Below are 19,905 nucleotides of genomic sequence, written 5' to 3'. Positions count from 1 at the left end.
TTGCATTCTGGACCTGAGAAACTTTCACAGAAACATAGTGGTGTCAATGAACATTTCATTGGGAAACATTCTGGTTTCAACACAACTGTGGGTTTTTTGGGAGAGGGAATGGGGGAGAATGTCTTTAGTTGCAACAAGTCAGTTTTTCTTTCTTTTGATCTGACCACTAGGAAATTTCAGAACCAATGTGCTACCATCTAAAATAATTGTATTCCAACAGACTTGGTGAAGATTCAGCTTAGCCAATGTAAAACCAAACCATATTTCCAGGGCATGGTGGAAAGTATTGAACAGTTATGTGTGTGGGAAATGGCAGACATTCAGTATTTCCTAGGCAAACTGTAATAGCTCCATATTGCACCCTCTGTACGTGGGGGAGGTGTTGGTGTGGAAGTAGACACAGCAATGTTTCATTTTCTAATGTTAATGAAGCCAAAGCTCCTTATAAGAAAGGGACTGCATAAAAACAAGTGTGGGTCTCGTGTCTAAATTGTTTTTCCTTTTAGCTCCTGAAATTTGTTCCTGAGAAAGGCGATATTGACCTCCTGGAGGAGCACAAACATGAATTGGATCGCATGGCCAAGGCTGACAGGTTCCTCTTTGAAATGAGCAGGTATGCTTGAATCTACCAGCTGCAGAATGTCAGCAGATTACACACTAGACCTATTGGAATGGCAGCTGAGTAGATTAGTCACAGTGCTTCTATAAAATATTTGGCTAATGGAGCTAGATAATCTTTTGTAATGCAGCTGGAGTCTAATGAGGCCTGGCTTGAAAATCCACTTGGATATTTTTATTTATTTTGCAGCTCACATATACTTGTGTGAGCCTGTTGCCTTGCTGCCCTGGGGATAAATTAGGAACTTCCATCTGCAACCTTCATCTCCCAGTGCGGAATGCTTAAAGCTAGAACTCTCTGCAGAGAGTGTGGTTAAGAGTAGAAAGCACTGTCCAAATTATGCAAGACAGGAGCAATTTTTCCTTTCTCAGTGCTGTGGCCCAGATTCTCAGCTGATATAAAACAGTAGAACTCTCATGGATTTAAACCAGCTGAAGATCTGGCCCTCTGTCTAGAAATTTTTACCATAAATTGTAGTTTGCATTACCCAGGGGGAAAAAAATAACCTTGCAAACAGTGCTGCATTTTCAGGACCTATGAACATAAGATTTGCCATGTTGGCAAAGATCTTCAAGCCAACAGATTCCAAAGCCTTGCCTTGCCTCCAGCAGTGATATATCTTTAATGCTTCAGAGGAACGTGGCCAACTGTAGAGGGCAGCTTTTTTGGTACTGAAGGCTGCAGGTTCTACATAGCTGGTAGCTGTGTTGTCTGTCTGTCTGTCTCTGTCTGTGCAGCTATGGCCCATTACAAAAGTATTGAGGACTCAGTTCAGGAGTGCATCTCTGTTCAGGACAGCTCATGAGAGTCATAGAATCATAGAAGATTAGGGTTGGAAGAGACCTCAGGAGGTCATCTAGTCCAATCCCCTGCTCAAAGCAGGACCATGCTTAAGGCCCATTGAATCCAATGGGACTGAAATCTGTGTCTAAAGTTAAGCAAGTGGTGATATAATGCCCTGAAGGGGGATGGACTTCAGTATGCATTTACCTGGATTGGGGCCTAAGAGATGGCAGTTTAAGGCATCATCTTCTCTGTCCCACTACAGTTCAAAGAGAGAGGTGTTCTCAGGGTAAAATTGGCCCTTCCTATCTGCAGCTGTGAATAGTGGAGTGGCTGAGTCCCGTCAGTAGCAAATGAATTTCAATGTGTGCATCTTTTACTCTGACAGGATAAATCACTATCAGCAAAGGCTGCAGTCCCTTTACTTCAAAAAGAAGTTTGCAGAGAGAGTTGCAGAAGTTAAGCCCAAGATTGAATGTAAGTAAATGGGGATTTTGTTGTTTTTACTGGTTTGCTAGACAGCTTTTGCTGGTGTGTGAAGTCTTCCCCAATTTTCACATCACTCATAAAGCCCAGACTCGCTCAATGTATTCTTCACAATAAAACCAAATATGTTTGTGTCTAACAAGTCCCTGGAATCCAGAAACAGAAATTTGTTTCTAAACAGAAATAGTTTCCCTCCTGATGCAGTGGTGTATTGATTTGTTGTTGTAGCATTGCCATTGTCTGTTTGTTTTTTAAATGGGGATTGGAGGCAGAGCACTGAGGTTTTTAATCTCAAATCTAAATAAACCCAAGCTATGTGGAAGTAGCAAATATATACGAAGAGGGAGAGGTCAGATTTTGGATGTATTGGTATTGACAGGATTGCTTTAAGGAGGAGATGAATATTAATACTTTCAGATGTTTGAGATATTATTTAGAATAGCTTGAATTCATCAACCCCAATAGGTGGTTGTCAAGCTGGTTGGAGTGGCTCACGAATGTGAGTGCCAACCTCAGGGCAGCCTGTTACAAGCTAGGGCTCAAATACCAAATTGGTTGTGTGATCTGTACTTAGATTTCACCAGTCAAGTATCAAGCATGAACTTCTCAAGCATTGTAACAGCCTTAACATGGAGCTACAGACAGTCCCCTTGGACACTCGGGACCTATCTTGACAGTTAGGCAAGCCTGCCTTTGTGATAGATGGTCCCTTACACCAAAAATCACAGCAATGCTCTGGTTACTCCCAGTCCCAAAGGACCAGTCACTTACCTCAGGTCATTGTACCTTAGATCTCTCACCAAAGACAGCACTTGTAGCCTATTAACTGGGAAAAAGAAATGAGTTATTTACAAGGTTAAAGTAGGTAATATACACGCATAGATGAGTTACAGTTTTAGGTTTCAAAAGTAGTAGAAACTGCTGTAATGTGCAAGCTCAGTATGGCTTTTAGGGCTAAGCCAAGCTAAGCAGTTTCGGAGTCCCTTGCTTTTGCTTAGAAAAGTTTCCCTCTCAAATTCCAAACAGCACAGTGATACAGATCCTTTGGTCATGGATTTAGTGTGATGGGGCGAGGGTTCATGCACATCTCCTCTTCCTGGGTATGGGGGGAGTGATCAACAAAGTCTTTTGTCCACTGATGTTCCACAATGGCTTGTCTGATGTCTCTAGGCCTTCTTCGGGTCATCAGGAGATGACACCTCTTGTGTTTAATGTAGTACGCCTCTACCGTGATATAACGCGACCCGATATAACACCAGTTCGCATACAATGCGGTAAAGCAGGCCTCCCCCACAGCCAGGGTCTTGGAGGCAGGAGCTGTGGGGGGGGCACTTTTGGGGCCCTGCGGGCCCACAGTGGCCCAGTTGATTAGCGGGGGACCGGGAGCAGCCCACTCCGCTTCCCTTGCCCTGGCCCCAGCTGTGTCTCTTGGGGGAGGGCCTTGGGGGAAGGGATTCCTCTCCTCCCCCCTGCACTCACCGGCAGCGGCAGAAGTGGAGCAGCCCGGCCCCAGCCTGCTCCACTCCGCCAGCTCCCAGCCGTGGCGCTCCGCTTCCCGCCGCAGGTTAGTGCGGGGGGTGTCTTTTTTCCCCAATGTCACCAGCAGCAGGAAGAGGAGCACCGTGGCTGGGAGCTGGCAGAGTGGAGCAGGCTGGAGCAACGTTGCTCCACTTCCCGCTGCTTCCAGTGAGTGCCTGTCAGAGGGCGGGGGTGCGGATAGAGCTCGGGGCAGTCGGGGACAGAGAGAAGAGGGGTTGGATAGAAGGTGGGCTCCTGGGGGTGATTAGGGACGGGGGTCTCTGGAGGGGGCGGTCAGGGGACAAGGAGCAGGGGGGCCAAAGCAAGTTTGGTATAACGCTGTTTCACATATAACGCGGCAAGATTTTTTTTGGCTCCTGAGGACCGCGTTATATTGGGGTAGAGGTGTATGTCACACTTGGAAATGCTTCTCTTCAGACTGTGGGGTTTCCAATTTCAGAGCCAACACTTCTATAGTTACAAAGCAAACACTTAAATATTACCTTATAACATGGGATACAGGCATTACAAGTGCATGCAGCAACTCACAATGTTTTCATAAAGTCCAAACACTAACACATTATCAACTTAACATGTCTCTTAACAATGCTAACACACAGGTGAGCCGGCATGCATTTGTCAGTGCTCAGTGAGGCGAGGGGCTTTGGCATTAGCTGACTCCTGGTCTGCCAGCATCACAGTGGTAATCTGCAACATTTGGTCTGCAGTTCCAGATAGCTTTTGTTGTGGTGGCTTGGTATTTAAAGTAACCATCAAACTAGTCTGTGTATTATGTATTGCCAGAACCTAACTGCAGCAAAAACATTTTTCCCCCTTTTAGCAATCCGTGCTGGCTCAAAGGAGGTGCTTCAGAGTAACAGCCTGAAGCAGTTGTTGGAGGTGGTTCTAGCCTTTGGAAACTACATGAATAAAGGCCAGAGAGGCAATGCCTTTGGGTTCAAAATAGTCAGCCTAAACAAGATTGCAGACACGAAGTCCAGCATTGACAAGTGAGTGGCTCATCCTGTCACATTGGTGAAAGCATTTATGGATTTTGAATAGCTCAGAGGATCCATAATTACTCCCTTCTTCATCGGTGTGGGGGGAGCAGTCAGTGTTTCACAATGTCTAATTTGGTTTCAATGGGCCTCTTGTAAGCAAGACCTAATACCTTCAGTAGAAAGCCAGTATTTTATACTAGTTCATGCATCTTCCCTGTTTGAGTTACACAGTTAGAGGTTTACAATGCAAACACTGAATATAACTTTATCGGGGATATAGATGTTATCTGTGAGATCAATACATGCAGCATCCTACAAGCTTTCATCAAGTATAAACACTCTCTTATAACACTACTATCTGTTTTAACAATAGTAACACACAGTTGAGACAGACTGGTTTCCAGCTGTGCATTTGTCAGTGTTCAGTGAGGCCTAGTGGCTTTGGCATGAGCAGGCACCTGGTCTGCCAGCATCTCAGTTGCATTTCTGGGCATGCTCAAGGATACCTTAGACATCACAGTGGTAGGCACCTAAGAAATCCCTTGGATAGACACCAACCATATAACATCAGGGAGTTGAGGAAATGCCATTGAAATGATTCCCTCCAGTTACCATGAGTAGGGCACCTCTTTGTCTCTAGCAGACTCTGGGAAGGAACATTAGCGGATCCCGCAAAGGCGGGATCGTTTAGGTTTCACGCACACCTCATTGTACTCTTCAGTCCGAAGATTGGGGTGGTTGGTCGCTGGGTCCGCTTTGAATGGAGTATTTGTGCTGCAGGCCAGGGATGATTTTTGGTCTCTTTCTGTAGAATTATAGATCAATTTATAAAATGCGCCTGAATACATTGCAGGGCACATCCCCCACTTGGACCAACATAAGGAATTTTGCTGCCTTGAGCATCCCTCCAGTGCTGGGCCATGCAGCCAGGCCAGAGCTGTGTTGGTGGGGCACCCAGGTATCCTGCTGGTGCTGTGGGGAGGGGGATGGTTGGGAAGCCCCAGCTTCTCTCTCTCACACTCCACCCCCCCCTGTCCTGGAGTCGGGGGTTGGCCAGACTGGTTCCAAGTTCCAGTCACCTCATGGTGAATGAGAGCTGCTGCAAAGTGCAGGGGCCCCCTCGAAGGGGCTGCAGCCATGCTGGGACGGCTCTCAGATGGTGCAGGGTGCAGTGAGAAGCAGCCAGGCTGGAGGCACCAGTACAAAATAGTATCCTAAATGGGCCCAGGGGCAGTCTGTGTCTAATGCTGGCACCCTACAAAATGTAATAAAACATGCCGTTTCTTCTTTGCCAAGACGCAGGGAGGAGGACACTTCTCTGGACTGTCTCCCTCCAGCCACCCTTTTCAGCAGGTGCTTGAGAGAATCCATGGGCCCTTGCCCTGTGACCTAGCTGTCAACAGACTTGAATTGTGTTGGACCAGGGGGGAAATGATGTTGTAGAGCAGGGGTTTTCAAACTTTTGGTACTGGTGACCCCTTTCACACAGTAAGCCTCTGAGTGTGAGCCCCTTATACATTAAAAATGGAGGGGTAATTTAATTTGGGCATGGAGCTGACAGCTCGCAACCCCTATGCAACCACCTTGCAATCCCCTGAGGGGTCACAATCCCCAGTTCAAGAACCCCTGTTCTAGAGTCTAGTGCCCTCCATTGAGAATCCTTGATCACCAGCCCCTAGATGTCTGATTGTAGGGGCTCCTGGCCTGAACTCCCCAGTTGACCTCTGCTCCTGCGGGGAGAGAGGCAGCCTCCATGATAGCCAGACCCAAGCCTGGTAAGAAATTATAAACCAAAGTCCACACCTGGAACTGCATAGGAAATGGATGCAGTTCCTGGAGCACCAAGATAACATGTCCCCTGCATTTAATGTTGCCTAACAGACAAGCAGCCACCTTCTACATCAGGCCTGGGTGGAGAGCATTAGCCACCTCGGGGGTGGAAGGCAGCTGTTGTTTGACAGTGTGCCCAATGCTACCCAGCCATCAGGACAGGAAGTGAAGAATGTCATAACTAATTGGAACTCCCGGAAGAGTTTAGACACGTAGAATGTAATGACCCAAACAAGAATTTGGCCAGGACACTGGGGCTAATACCCAACTTCTGAGGCTAGTGACAGTTTAATGTCTAATGTCGTCTTTCTTTTTTTTCATAGGAACATCACCCTTTTGCACTATCTCATAACTATAGTTGAGAAGAAATATCCCAAAGTCCTCAGTCTTCATGAAGAGCTGCGAGACATCCCTCAAGCAGCCAAAGTAAAGTAGGTAGAAGTTAAAGTGGCAACTTTAAACCGACAGAATATTGTACGTGTGAAAATATTCCTGGGTTCTTCTTTGCTTGCATTTCTTCAGATGAGCTCTCTCCCCGACCGGTGACTGGAATCCACCATTGAGAGAGAGAGAGGCTGTTGACAAAGCACACGTCAACTGTAGAGGGTTTTAAACCCCTGACATAACAGAAAAGAATTGTAAATCTCTTAATCAATCTCTTAATCTCTCAAAATTAGAGCCATTCAGAATAGCCGTGTCCTGTTACGCTTACTGCAGAAGCCTTTACATTCATAAACTGAGTATAGACACAATTTTAAAATGAATGAATTTTGTGCAAAGATGGAGTTGCAGATATAGGTCAGATATTTAAATGTGAATGCAATGTCATTGTCTGCACAAATGTGTGTACTTCTTTTTCTGCATGTGACCCGACTTTAGGGCATGCAAAGCGGGGAGCTGTTCACCCAAGCATGTCTAAACCAATAATGCAAGCCTTGTGGCATCTGCTGCATTCTTTGAAAATGTGGCCTATTGCTTACCAAATTCTGCCCACTTGTTTTTTAAACCAGTTGCAAGTGGATTGGATTTCTCTGTAACCAGACTGAGGCCCTGGTTCAGTAAAGCCCTTAAGCACATGCTTAAGTCACACTAAAATGAATGAGGTTTCAAAATGTGTATGCTTTGCTGTTGTGGGGTTTGAGTGTGTATTAATAAGTCAAAGGTGCAGGCATGTCTAAGGCTGAACTGCATGTGTCTGAGGATATATTGATATATATTAAAAGGAACAATGTTAGATTGTTTAATCCTAAATTCTCGGATTGGGGTGAGATGGGTATGTGTGGAATTTACAAAACCTCGTAATGGCTTGTGGTTCTTTTAGTTTCAAAGGGCCCTTTTAATGCAAAGTTTAAATTCACTGTCCAAGACCAGTGACATGCAAAATGCCATCACCAGGTAGACCAGTCAAGAGGATGCTTAGATCTGGTGTTGAATATGGGTGGAGACACCACGGGAGCAGAGAGCAGTGTTTGGGGTGGGGGAGGCCTTATATAAATGAGATTAATCCACTAACCCTACAACCAGCTCCCTGCAGACGCTGTGGGTCTTTGTATCCTTCCACTCCGGGGTGATGGTGGTTATTGCCACTCTGAGGGGAAAGACACTGAGGAGAGTTCCCCTATGGTATTCATCTAAAAATTCCTGGGGCTGGAAGATTGAGGGACTGTCAGCTGGGGAGCAGGAAGGGTCTAACTTACTGTCTCCTTCCCCAGCCCCTCAGGGAGAGGAGGAAAAATCTTTTCCCCAATAAGCCATAAGACCTTTCCACAACTGACAGCTCTTCTAGAGATGCCGTCAGGCTGCTGGGCCTATCGAGCCTTCCCACTCAGCCATTTTGATCTGTCTTGGGACTTCACGGAGCCCCCGTTTGATCTGATGTCATTCCCCTGTGTCCCAATGGCTATATGTGGCATTTGGGAGGCGGAAGGGAACGGGGAACAGGGGGAGACAAACAGTACCCCTGAGGAAGAATTTGGTGGCCCCACCATGCTACCTGGCTAGCGGGAGGGTCGCGGATAAGGTTGCCTCCCCCCAAACATATGCAAGTCTCCACAGATGGGTTCTACGCCAAGATTTGGCCCATGATTTTTAACTTGAGACTGTTCCTTTTATAACTAAGTGTGAGTAGCTCAAAATAAACAACCATAACCAGTTTCACATTCATCAGTCTCTCTGGCCACTGTGTCAACATAACTTGTCGCCTGAAAGCTGCTCATCTGAAAACAGGAAGCACCGTGAGGGATTATTTTAAATGGGGAAAACAAAGTTGACTCAAGCACAAAGTTCTGCAATTCTTTGGAAAAGGCTTACAATTAAAGTGTTGCAATTTTCAACAGCATGACTGAGCTGGAGAAAGAAATAAACACCTTGAGGAGCGGACTGAGGGCTGTGGAAACTGTAAGTATTATTTACTCACTTAATAGTCCACTCTGATTCCAAGCTTCATAGCATCCATCCTTAGGGAGGCAGGACAGGAAGCCCTTAGCAAAGCTGCTTTTATCTTACTTCCTGGAGATCAGTTTGTCTTTCCTTCCTGCCCTGCATGTGTGCCTGTTCTTTCAAGGCTGCTTCGGGACGGGAGTTGCTGTACGTTGGTATAAATCAGCCAAACGCCGAATAGATTCACAGGGAGTTGGAGTAAGTTTAGTTATTTGCTGTGTTGACCAAAACCATGAAGAGTACTCGGCTTGCAACTCTAAAACTGCCCATCATGGAGCCCCCGGATCAGACAGCAGCTTCTTTTGCTTGATCTTGAGCTCACATGAGGCATGGGAAAGAAATGGTGAACAAATGGACTGGAAGATATCTCCATGCACGTAGAAAAAGGGGATCTATTGATAGTTGGGTGGCTCTCTATAATTCCATGTATAGATGTAGACAGAGAGTGAGCACCAAAATAATCCTGACCTGGTAACCTGACAGTACATTGAGCCTATAAAGATGAGAGGGCACGTTTTGCCGTGCAATTCCTAAGCAATCTGTTGTGCTCCTTAAAGTGTTGTGCCCAGCTCCCTTCGATGATAGCAACTGCGCCTTGAGCAGTACTGACTGCGTGTGAACATATCTATAAAAATAATAGCAGTTTGGGGAACTAACTACTGCAAGAAAAGTAATAGGCTTTCTATAGTTTTTCCAATAACTCTTGCATTTGACAGTTTAAAGAGATGGTGGTGGAGTTAAAGCTTCAGTTTTGCCCTTTTTAGGGGAAAGCCCTGCATAAATAAGACCAGGTTGTAGGTTTGATATGGTTTGTTCAGCTTTATTTGATTTCTGCAGAGGCTTGAGGAATGTTGTCAGCCTTAACGTGAAAATTCAAGAGGAACAACTAGAAAACAGCCAACTAACTATGGAGAATGCTGTGTTCCCTTCTGTAGCTACACGGCAGCAAAATGCTAATCTGGGAAGCAGTGGTTCTGCCAGTACCACTCCTTTGGCAGACAAATTCCAAACAGTTTAGCTGGTTTCAGAGGGGAAATAAAACAGAAAATTGTCCTATTTTTGCACAGTCACGCCCCCAAGGAATTGGGCACAATGGGAAGAGATGGGAATCAATTATTGCTCTGGCAACGCTTTCCGGACAGGTAGTCCTAGAATGAGGCCTGCCACCTCTGAGTGTGTTTTGCCATGCATCACTTCTGCTCAGTGTACCTGCTCTGAGTAGAGCGAATGTGTCCCTAGCCTCTGTTTGCGAGAAGCTGGGAGTCTGCATCGGGATGGATCACTTGATGATGACCTGTTCTGTTCATTCCCTCTGAGGCACCTGGCATTGGCCACTGTCAGAAGACAGGATATTGGGCTAGATGGACCTTTGCTCTGACCCGGTATGCCTGTTCTTATGTTCTGATGTATTTCGACACCCTGCTTTCTCGCAAGAACAGAGTCAATGTCACATCTTTGTGCCCATGATCAGACATCTAGGTCCTAGGGTTTATTGTCAGACCATCTAGTAAAGTAATTGAAATCTTACCTGTGTTATAGCTTCTATGTGGGGAAAGTATAAAGTGTGTTTTAAGATAGGATTGCGCATATTTAACAAACCCCAAATTTATCCTATGTCCCTTTTTAAACGGACACTGACCAGAATTAAATTTATTTCCTTAAGGAACTGGAATACCAGAAATCGCAGCTCTCTCAGCCTGGAGACAAGTTTGTGTCGGTCGTCAGCCAGTTCATCACATTAGCCAGCTTTGGCTTCTCAGACGTTGAAGATCTTCTGATGGAAGCTAAAGAACTGGTAAGATCCCTGGTATAATCCATAGAGAATTACTTTAGAGGGGAGTGGTTCGTATGTCCATAGATCTACCCCAAAGGATAGAAACAATAGATCAACTACTCGCATTAGATTTTTATCAAAAAAACCTTCCCTCAAACCCAATGGTGGGGTTTTTTTGGTTTTTTTGGGGTTGTTTTGTTTTTTTGTTTTTTTTTTTTTAAGAACTTGAACAGTTGAGCATTTCAAAGTCAGAAACGCTATTGCTGGATGTTGTGGTAAGTGGTCTCCTACAAAGATTGAGGATAGTGAGCAGGCATCCTGTTGTATCTAGTGATTTGATTGATAAAGTGACATAACCTCAGTCTTCTATTCTGAGACCTGTGTGGCTGACCCTGCTATCTCCGGAGAAAGAGAGGACTAACCCGTGATGACTGAAGTCTTTCTCAAATCCTGCAATTTATGGGCTCGTCTGCCCTAGAGCACTTTGTGTTTCAGTCGGCGTCACTACTAGTGGAGCGAGCGCGCATGCGCGCGCGCGCACACACTTCCGTCTGCCCATAAATGCCCTTCAGGCATGGCCCTCAGATATCTTCTCCCCAACTCCAGCGCCACAGGTCTTCAGTCCCCCTCCTGCCCCATATGACCATGTCTCCCCACTGTACCACTCCACTCCATAGAAATGCCACCTCCACTCCTGATCTGCAGGGTGCAGAGTGGGGTTGTGGGATTCTCAGCCAGCAGGTCTCTGAAGTTCCCTCGCTGAGGGAATGATCGAAGATGGGACCTGTTGGTAGTCACAGCCCCATGGGCCGCATCCATGCTGGCACTCAGCAGATTGAGCTGCAGTGGGCATTTACTAGTACCAGCTATCAGGGTAACTTAATGCTGCCCTTTGGCCAATCAGCTGGTACACTCTTATGTATAGACACAAGATGCATTTCAGTCAGCGGAGACGCTCCAGTTGACGGCTTGCTCTAGTGTCGACAAGTCCTAAGTGTCACTCAAGGCCTGCCCTAAAACGGCTGAGCTGCTGCTTCGACAGCTGTCAGACAGTGCAGCAGCCAGGCACTGGGCCCCGCGTTGTGTTCAGTTAATGTGATGCCCACCTTTAAAAGGCTCCTCTGGGTTTGAGTCTCGCCATCGTTATTTTTGGGGACGCTGGGTCAATCTTCTGGAAAGTTCCAGGTGGTAGGAGGGTAATGTTTTCAGAATTTGCCTAAGACTTTGCCCTGCAGTTCGGACTAAGGGGTGTGAATTGCAGAACATGCTAGTTTTGCTGTGCTGTACCTCCCCTGTGTGGACGCTGAGGGTGCAAGGTACCTAGATCGCGTGAACATCGTCCTCTTTCCAATGGGACTATGTTAGCACAAGGTAGGTATCTTGTAGCTTGTGCCCTCAATGCCCACAGAGGGGAGTAACAGCGCAGCACACTGGTGTGTGATGCAATTCACACCCCTGTAAGCACTTCAGTTCCTAAGTCTCATTGAAAGTCAGTGGGACTTAGACTATACAGGGCCAGATTTTTAAAGGTATTTAGGGGCTAAAAGGTGAGGATAGGTGTCTAGTGGGATTTTCAAAAGCACTGCCTAGCTGCCATTGACTTCAATGGGAATCAGTCACGTGGGTGCTTTGGAAAATTCCACTAGGCACCTATTTGTATCTTTAGGCCCCTAAATACCTTTTAAAATCTGGTCCTTAATATTCTAAGTTCCACTGACTTTCAATGAGACTTAGGAAGTGGCTAAGTCTCTTTTGAAAATAAGTGCAGTTAGGCACTTTCAAAAATGTTACCCATAATCTTTATCCTTACTTAGCAGAGTGGAAACGAAAGTAAATAGTAAATGGTGTTTTTTTTTTTTTGTTTTTTTTTAAAGCTCGATAATCTCAAAAACGTGCAATCACAATTTTAACAAGCTTTATACACTCTCTCTCTCTCGCCTTTCCTTCTCCCAAGCTGCAAATAAGTGCAAGGAACCTCGGTCCAAAGGACAACTTCTATCAGTTTTAAAGAAACCTAGAAGCAGGGGCTTATACTGGACGTCTTGCGTCAACCTTAGGTGCAGTGTTGCTATAATCACATTAATTGTCCATGAATGGTACTATAGGTCTTGCAAACTTCCTACTCCTCTAACTGGAGTAGTTTCTGAGCTGAATAATAAATTCCTTTTAAAAGCTTCACTAACACATTTGGTTTTAATATTGAACCATGTGGCAACAATAAATAATACCCCCAAAAAATACTTCAAAGAAAACTTAAAAGTGCAAGTTTCCTGCCCCTGCCGTGTCTACTATTAGTTTTATGTCTTCAGTCTTTGGCACCACAATATTTTGCTTCCTTGTTTTTACTACTGCTTAGTTAATAAAACCGAGTTAGGTAATAAAGGATGTTAAGCAGAAACAGGAGTGTAAAACTTCTTACATGATTTAAAAAAGGGGCATTTAAAGGACCAGCCAATTGGAAAATCTTTGCTTAAAAGCCATCACTTAATGAGCAGAAGACAAAGTATGATTTTTTTTATTTTTTTTTGTAAACCGAGACTAGAATTAATAGATAATCATTTCCCCTTTAATTCCATGTGCCATCAAATACCACCTTAAATAGTACTCTGGTTATCTGTCAGATGGTTAACCATCCCCAGATGGTTTTTAGGAAAGGCAGATGGTTTTTAGGAAAGATTTTATTGGTTCAGTGGATTCTCTCACTAGCTTACTAAACTACTCCTTCCTGTTCTTTTCGCAGTTTACCAAGGCAGTGAAGTACTTTGGGGAAGATGCGGGCAAAATGCAGCCGGATGAGTTCTTTGGAATCTTTGATCAGTTTCTTCAAGCTGTGATTGAGGCCAAGCAGGAGAACGAAAACCTGAGGAAAAGGAAGGAGGAGGAGGAGCGTCGGGCACGCATGGAAGCACAGGTTAGAAGAAAACCCGCTCGCTACGATCTCCAGTGCTCGTACTGTAGGCCTGGTTGAGTCAATGTCCGTGTGTGCGTCAGGATGCTTGACAGGGAGGAGAAGGGTGGGGAGGAACTGAGATGGGGACTGTTTCATTAGCATGTGCTCAGAAATGTAGGATTCATTTCAGTCCTCTGGGCTAGTGTGCAGTGGGACTTTGGAAGTTCTGCATCTTGACCTAATTCTGCTGACTTTGACATTGATGGTGGAACTTCCAATGACTTCAATAGGAACAGGTAAGCCTATGCTGAGAAATTTTGGAAATCCCACCTGGGAACCACCTAGGTCTGTCTCTTCCCCTTGAGAGGAAGGATGGTCTTGTGAATAGGGCACTGGACTGGGATGTAGAAGACCTGGGTCCAGCCTATCCAGCTGTGGCCCAGACTTCTTGTGACCTCGGACAAGTCAATTCATCTCTGAGTCTGAGCTAAGAAAGCTAAGGGGTGACTTGATTACAGTCTATAAGGACCTGTATCAGCACAGTTAAAGCAATACAGCCCCGTACTCTGGATTCAGGTATACTGGGATGTATGTGCTTTATATTGCTAACGCTTTCCGGTTTGAGAGGGAGAATAACTAGACCAGTCAGTCACCTCTGTACTAATATAACTGCATCCATTCAAGTGGTTGTAGCAGTATAGCCATTTTGATTTAAAAAGAAAATCACGCCCCAATCCACAGAGTGAGGATGGTAAATTACTTAAATGTAGACCAGGCTAAAAAACCAAAACAAGGCCTTAAATTATATACGTCAGCGTCCTTTCAGGTCAATGTGTTACAAAAAATGAGCTGGATTATTTTTCTTCTTGGTTCCCCTCTAGCTGAAAGAACAGCGCGAGCGGGAACGCAAGGCCAGAAAGGCTAAGGAAAACAGTGAGGAAGGTGGGGAGTTTGACGACCTCGTTTCGGCTTTACGGTCAGGTGAAGTCTTTGACAAAGACCTTTCGAAACTGAAACGGAATCGGAAGCGCATCACCAACCAGCTGACGGACAGCAGCCGCGAGAGGCCGGTCACCAAACTCAACTTCTGATCCTTTGGTTTTGTAAACATTTTTTAGAAAACTGATTAGCAGTCTTTTTGAAGTGGCTAGGATTTTTCATTATACTGCCTTGTAATTCAAACCGAAACAGTGACACACTCTTTCTGTGTGTGTGTGTGTGTGTGTGTGTGTGTGTATGTGTTGTGTATATAAAAATCTGATTGTTGGTATGTATGGAGAATATAAGTGTCTGTATGTCTCTGTCAAGCAGGACAGTGTATATATGTGTGCCACACAAACGCATATATAGTCACTGGTCACTGAATGCAAATTCCATTTTCTTTCCTTCAACCACATTGTTCAAAAAGTAGTTATTCTGGTGCACAAGCACAACATTGTGTCTCCTGAGAAAGAGATGACAAAAACATTCCTTGTAGTAAACAAAGGCATTGAGAAATATTTTCTACTTGGTCTCCCTTTGGAATTTTTTATCTTCGTGTAACTGGTGTCGGAGAACACAGAGAGAAACAAAAATGGCACTGCTGTCCTAACCATTGGTGCTGGGGTGTCATCACGGACTGCTGGGGATCAGCCTGGAGACCGCAGTGGTGGTGTAAGAATACAGTTATGTTAAAGTCTATTAGGAAAGCCTTGCACACAGTCTGAAGTGTGTTTAACAAAAAAAAAAAAAGTCAAGTGGAAACAATCCATTTTATTATTATTCAAGACTTGAACATCTGTGCTCTTGTGCGGGTTCCAGTGAGTTCCGTACTGTACACTCTCTTGATAATCCCTTTTCAGTTGTTTTTGGGAAGCACCGTACTTGTCTTTCCACAATCCTTGTTCTTGCTGAAGACAGATTATCACAGTGTGCTTATTGCTATAACAATACATAGACATAGTTCTAACTTGACCGCGTTTTCTTGCCCACGACAAATGGGAAGCGGGGGAAGGAGGGGCTCTCTGCTGAGACAGAGCATCAACTTTGTGTTGTCATTCCCCCTCCCCTCCATTTTTCTATTCAGTGGGACAAACTGTATCCTCTGTAAGGCCAGATCTGCACTAAAAAGTTAAATCAACCGAACTATGTCGCTCAGGGATGTGAAAAATCTCCTGAGCAATGTAGTTAAGCCGACCTAACCCCTGGTGCAGATGGTGCTAGGTCAATGGAAGAATTCTTCTGTTGGCCTAGCAACCTCTTCTTGAGGAGATGGACAACCTACAGTGACTGTAGTCGTAGCGGGTGTCTACACTGAAGCACTACAGCAGCACAGCACTGCGGTTATGCCGCTGTAGCTTTTTTAGTGTAGACGTAACCTAAATGTAGGTCAGAACTGAAAGTCATTTAAACCAATGCACAAAGGACTTGATCCGAAACCCATTGTGTCGATGGACAGGCCCCCATTGACTTCAGTGGGCTTTGAACCGGGCCGCTTGTTTTTAACAGACATACAGTAGCAATGATGCCAAGAAATATTTCTCTCTTAACAATGTACTTTTTCAAGTGGTTTGCTGTTTATATTGTCATTAAAATTTGTTAGCAAAACTACCTGTAAAATGTCAGTCCAAAAAAACCCCAAAGCTCAGGGAGTAAAATAGTAACAAGTAATAAATACATAAATTTAAAAAAAAAATTAAAAAAATTGGAAAATAAAAAGTAAATGCCATTAACCTAGTAACACTTAATATTCTTAAATTATACAGAATATATGGAAGACTGTTACTTTTTGCTTTTATTTATTTGTGATGGTTTTATTTTTTTAAAACCAACAAACTTTTATACCATCAATATTCTTATGATCTTTTTGTTTTTTGTTCTTTTTCCTGTGGAGAGATTAGTTTGTCCCTGTTGTACTAGATATTAACACTATTCAAAATACGTTTTTCATGTAATGGGTATTATTGGTGGGATTGGGATGTCATTTTTCCTATATGTACTGTATAGCAAATGTGCTGTTTAACCTAATTGTATAAAAATATGGTTCTTGGCACCTATAGCCGGCCCGGGGTGTCTGTGCTTTCTGAAAGCTGTGAAGTATCACTCTAAAAAGAGTTGTCAAGAACGGTGGTCTTACGATTTTTGTTTTTCCTCATTGCAACGTTAGACGCACTGTAAGTATAAAAAAGCGTATAAAGCAGTAATAAATATAAAGTTACAGCTCAGTAAAGTCCTGCACCTCCTATCAAAGCAACTGCGAAACCTGCAAATTTTCAAAGATTGGGAGTGAAGCACTTTGTTTTAAGAAGAAGAAGGGAAAAAAACGTTTAATGGTGATTCTTGTTCCTTAACTAAAGTGCCTCTATTTATATTTTCTATTTATGGCTTAAGAAATTTGGGCTGACACAATTTAGGGAACGGACTCTTTTTGGTGGGCGGGGGAGTCTCATGTCTGATGATCTGAGGAATGGTCAGTTAATTGTTTAGCTAGAATAATGCATTTTGAAAAGGCCTCCAGTCCTGCATTGGGATCCCGCTTCCACAGCCTATGGTAGCCATGAGGTGCTCTTGAGCTTCACCCTATGGGATTCCAGTGAAGGCTCGGGAGCTTAGTTGCCCTTCCAGATCATTCTTGTTTTCCATCAGCCTGGTTATTGGGCTGCATTTGCTATTTAGTTTTCTTTCCAAACAAAAGGCCGTGTGCAGGTAATTTCATGTGCCATTGTTGAAAGCTACTTTTAAACAGGTGCTGGTGTCGGTAGCCACTCTTTTCTCTTGGGTGTGTATTTTACAGATTTTTTTTTTAATAATGCCAAAAAGGAAAAAATTACTTGTGAACTGAAGTATATGTCATGGACCTTCGTAGCTTAATAGTCAACCAAGTTAGGCGCAAGAATGTTAGTAGTTTTAGCTGCCAGGAAATGCTGTGTATGTTATGAGACTGTACATTTTTTAAGATGGCAATATGCAATAAAGCAAAAGAATTGCATTGAGTGTACATCCACAGAGCCCACAAGTTATTTTTCAAACCGATTTGTAGAGCAGCCGCTCCTGTGTGTCCTCAGAAGAAAATGAAGCGGCGTATTTTGGATAGTTTCGAGTAGGCTGCTGATTCCTAAGGACAGATGAAACAAAAAACTTGTTGGGTTTTTTTTAAATGAGTTCACAGAGGGCCAGATTCTAATCTGTCTGTCTGCCGGTGTAAGCCTGGGGTATCAACCTGTGTGCTGGTACAGTCTGCATATTGAGCACCTCACAGCCAGTGAATTCACTCTGGTGGCGCCCCTGTAAGGGAAGGAATTACTGTCTCTATTTCACTGAGGAACAAAAGATTTAAAAGCAAAGCTTTCCAAAAGCACTTAACTGACTCGGGAGTCTGAAAGTCAGTGGGACTTGGACTCCTTAGTCAGGTAAGGCCCTTTTGTGCTCAGCGACTCACCCCAGGTCACTCAGAAAGTCTGTGGCAGTCGGGAATGGAGCCCAGAGTGGAGGAGGTGCTGCAGTTAAACAGAGCCTGGCCCAAGGCAGAGCAATAAAGTGAGGAGGGAGAGATCTAGTCTTTGCTGTGGAGCAGAGGGGGTTTGAGGAAGGGGGAGAGCAGGCAGAGCAATGAGGTTGGTCAGATTGGGGTATCTGAAGGGCAGGGAGATGAAAACGTGGATGGGAGGGGAATAGCATAGACATGGATAGGGTGAGAAGAACAGGAGAAAGGGGAGAACAGGGCTACCTGAGCAGGGAACAGCTAAGTGAGGGGCTGAGGGGAGAAATATTTTGTCTAGTGCCCTTGTGTGATCAAAAGAGCAGGTCGGCTGCTGATAGCAGTCTGAGGTTGCATTCCACCCGGGCGCAGAGTCAGTGTGAAGTGTCTGCACCACTCACGCCCAGCTGTGTGAGTTGACGTGGGACATAAGTGGTGCGTCCACCTCCTGCCATTGCTCTGCACCAGGCTGAATGAGACCCAGATTCCAGTGTGCAGAGACCAATTTCCGACGTTCCTGCAGGACAGATCGTGCATCCAGCCCCCACCCCTCCTGCTCAGAAGAGATTGCGGGTGGGGGAGGCCCTGGGAGAGGAGGTTGCTGTATCGGTTAACTGAGGCCCGTGGCAAAGGCGTTACCCCCGAAGAGGATGCAGCAGTCAGCGCGGTGCTTGTTTTACTAACGTGCGCTGAGACCATGAATGGAAAAGGTTCTTTGTTTCTGAGGCAGAATCGTTTACATGTATCCTCTTCCTAACCTTTGAAACTGTCTCTTGTGATTACTGAATTCCTTATGCCTGGATCAGGGGAACAGCGCGTCCCTGCGGGTGCCCTTGGTTCTGGTGCCACGAACAAGACAGGGCTGTGCAATACCGAGGAGACACTGCTGGCTGCGTACCGATTGCAGCCAAGCAGAACGATGAGTTGTGGCACCTGCCATGTTTCTGAACGCATTGATGTAGCCCATCTGCTGCTCCTAGTGCTTTTGTTTCTGGAAATCTTTAGAACATAAGAACGGCTGGACCCACAGTCCATCTAGCCCAGTATCCTGTCTTCTGACAGCAGCCGGTGCCACATGCTTCAGAGGGAATGAACAGAACAGTACAACTGTGTTTCCTCCATCCCTGGTCACTCAGTCCCAGCTTCTGGCAGTCAGAGATTTAGGGACACCTGGGTCTCTGGCCACCTTGGCTAATAGCCAGTGACAGATCTATCCTCCATGAAGTTTAATTTCTTTTCTCAGGCAGCCACCTTGTTACCTACTTCAGGCAAACTGCCCACTGGCTGCATGGGACAGGGAAGGTGAGAGGGCTCAGGAATCCTCATCACCCCCCCCCCCCCCATCTCCTGTCTCTGAAGTGCAGATACAAGACAGAATCCTAATGTAGCAGCTCCTTGAATAACAGCCAGGGCCCAGCGGGTGTAGCCAGAGGTGCGCCCGGGCCCTGGGCCCAGCATGCTTATTGCCATGAGGCCAGCTCGGGGTGGAGCAGAGGGGCAGTGATTCACAATGATCCTGTTTGGAGCAGGAGCAGCAGCACTTCCCTATGTGGTCCCTGCATAGGTAGCATGGCCCTGCAATGTTCTGCTCAGCTGTTGCCACTCCTGCAAATGGCCCTGGGTGCCAAGGCAGCATTTTGTGCTCCATGCCAAGAAGGAGCCCCCTTGGGACTGCAGGGAGCAAGAGAGATCAGCCTCTCCTTCATTGCCTGTGGGCTGAGGGGGGGGAGATCTGCATGTTGCACTTCAGCCGGCTTGTGAATAAATATCCATAGCCAGAACCCACCCACCTAGGGCCTAGCTTACTGGGAAAGTAGACCTTATCTTCTCCCTCACCAGATGACAGCAGGATAACAAACGTTTTAAAGAGATGTGAACAGCCAAACTCGGTCACTGGGGAAGTCACTGTGCTGGGCGCTACACAGCGTGTCCCATGAGCTGTCCCTTCCACAAACTCTGAATGGCTAAACAAAAATCGGTTCTTAAAAGAAGGCTGGAAGTAGGTGACTTTCCCCACCAGATCCAGGCAGGGCCGGAGTTAGGCACAGGCAGTGTGGATTTGTATCAAGGGGCGCAGTACCTGGAGTCATGGGAGTGTCAGGAGCTCAG

At 45.4% G+C, this 19,905-nt stretch overlaps 1 protein-coding gene across 7 annotated transcripts in view; it reads left to right on the top strand.

Moving 5' to 3' along the window:
- DAAM1 (dishevelled associated activator of morphogenesis 1) overlaps positions 1 to 17,316 on the top strand; it is a 185,860-nt gene extending 168,544 nt beyond the window's left edge. For all 7 annotated transcript variants that reach the window (XM_038406734.2, XM_043516130.1, XM_038406735.2 and 4 more), the window contains 8 exons: positions 507 to 613; positions 1,791 to 1,879; positions 4,248 to 4,416; positions 6,561 to 6,668; positions 8,574 to 8,634; positions 10,340 to 10,471; positions 13,191 to 13,361; positions 14,222 to 17,316. In XM_038406734.2, coding sequence (XP_038262662.1) covers positions 507 to 613; positions 1,791 to 1,879; positions 4,248 to 4,416; positions 6,561 to 6,668; positions 8,574 to 8,634; positions 10,340 to 10,471; positions 13,191 to 13,361; positions 14,222 to 14,431 — 1,047 coding nt within the window. In that variant the 3' untranslated portion in view covers positions 14,432 to 17,316. The remainder of the gene's footprint in view (positions 1 to 506; positions 614 to 1,790; positions 1,880 to 4,247; positions 4,417 to 6,560; positions 6,669 to 8,573; positions 8,635 to 10,339; positions 10,472 to 13,190; positions 13,362 to 14,221) is intronic.
- The last annotated feature ends 2,589 nt before the right edge of the window (positions 17,317 to 19,905 follow it).

Source organism: Dermochelys coriacea, chromosome 6, assembly GCF_009764565.3.
Source record: "Dermochelys coriacea isolate rDerCor1 chromosome 6, rDerCor1.pri.v4, whole genome shotgun sequence".
Lineage (NCBI taxonomy): Eukaryota > Metazoa > Chordata > Testudines > Dermochelyidae > Dermochelys > Dermochelys coriacea.
Note: the sequence above shows the minus strand (reverse complement) of the source record. Positions and strands in the feature narration are given on the sequence as shown.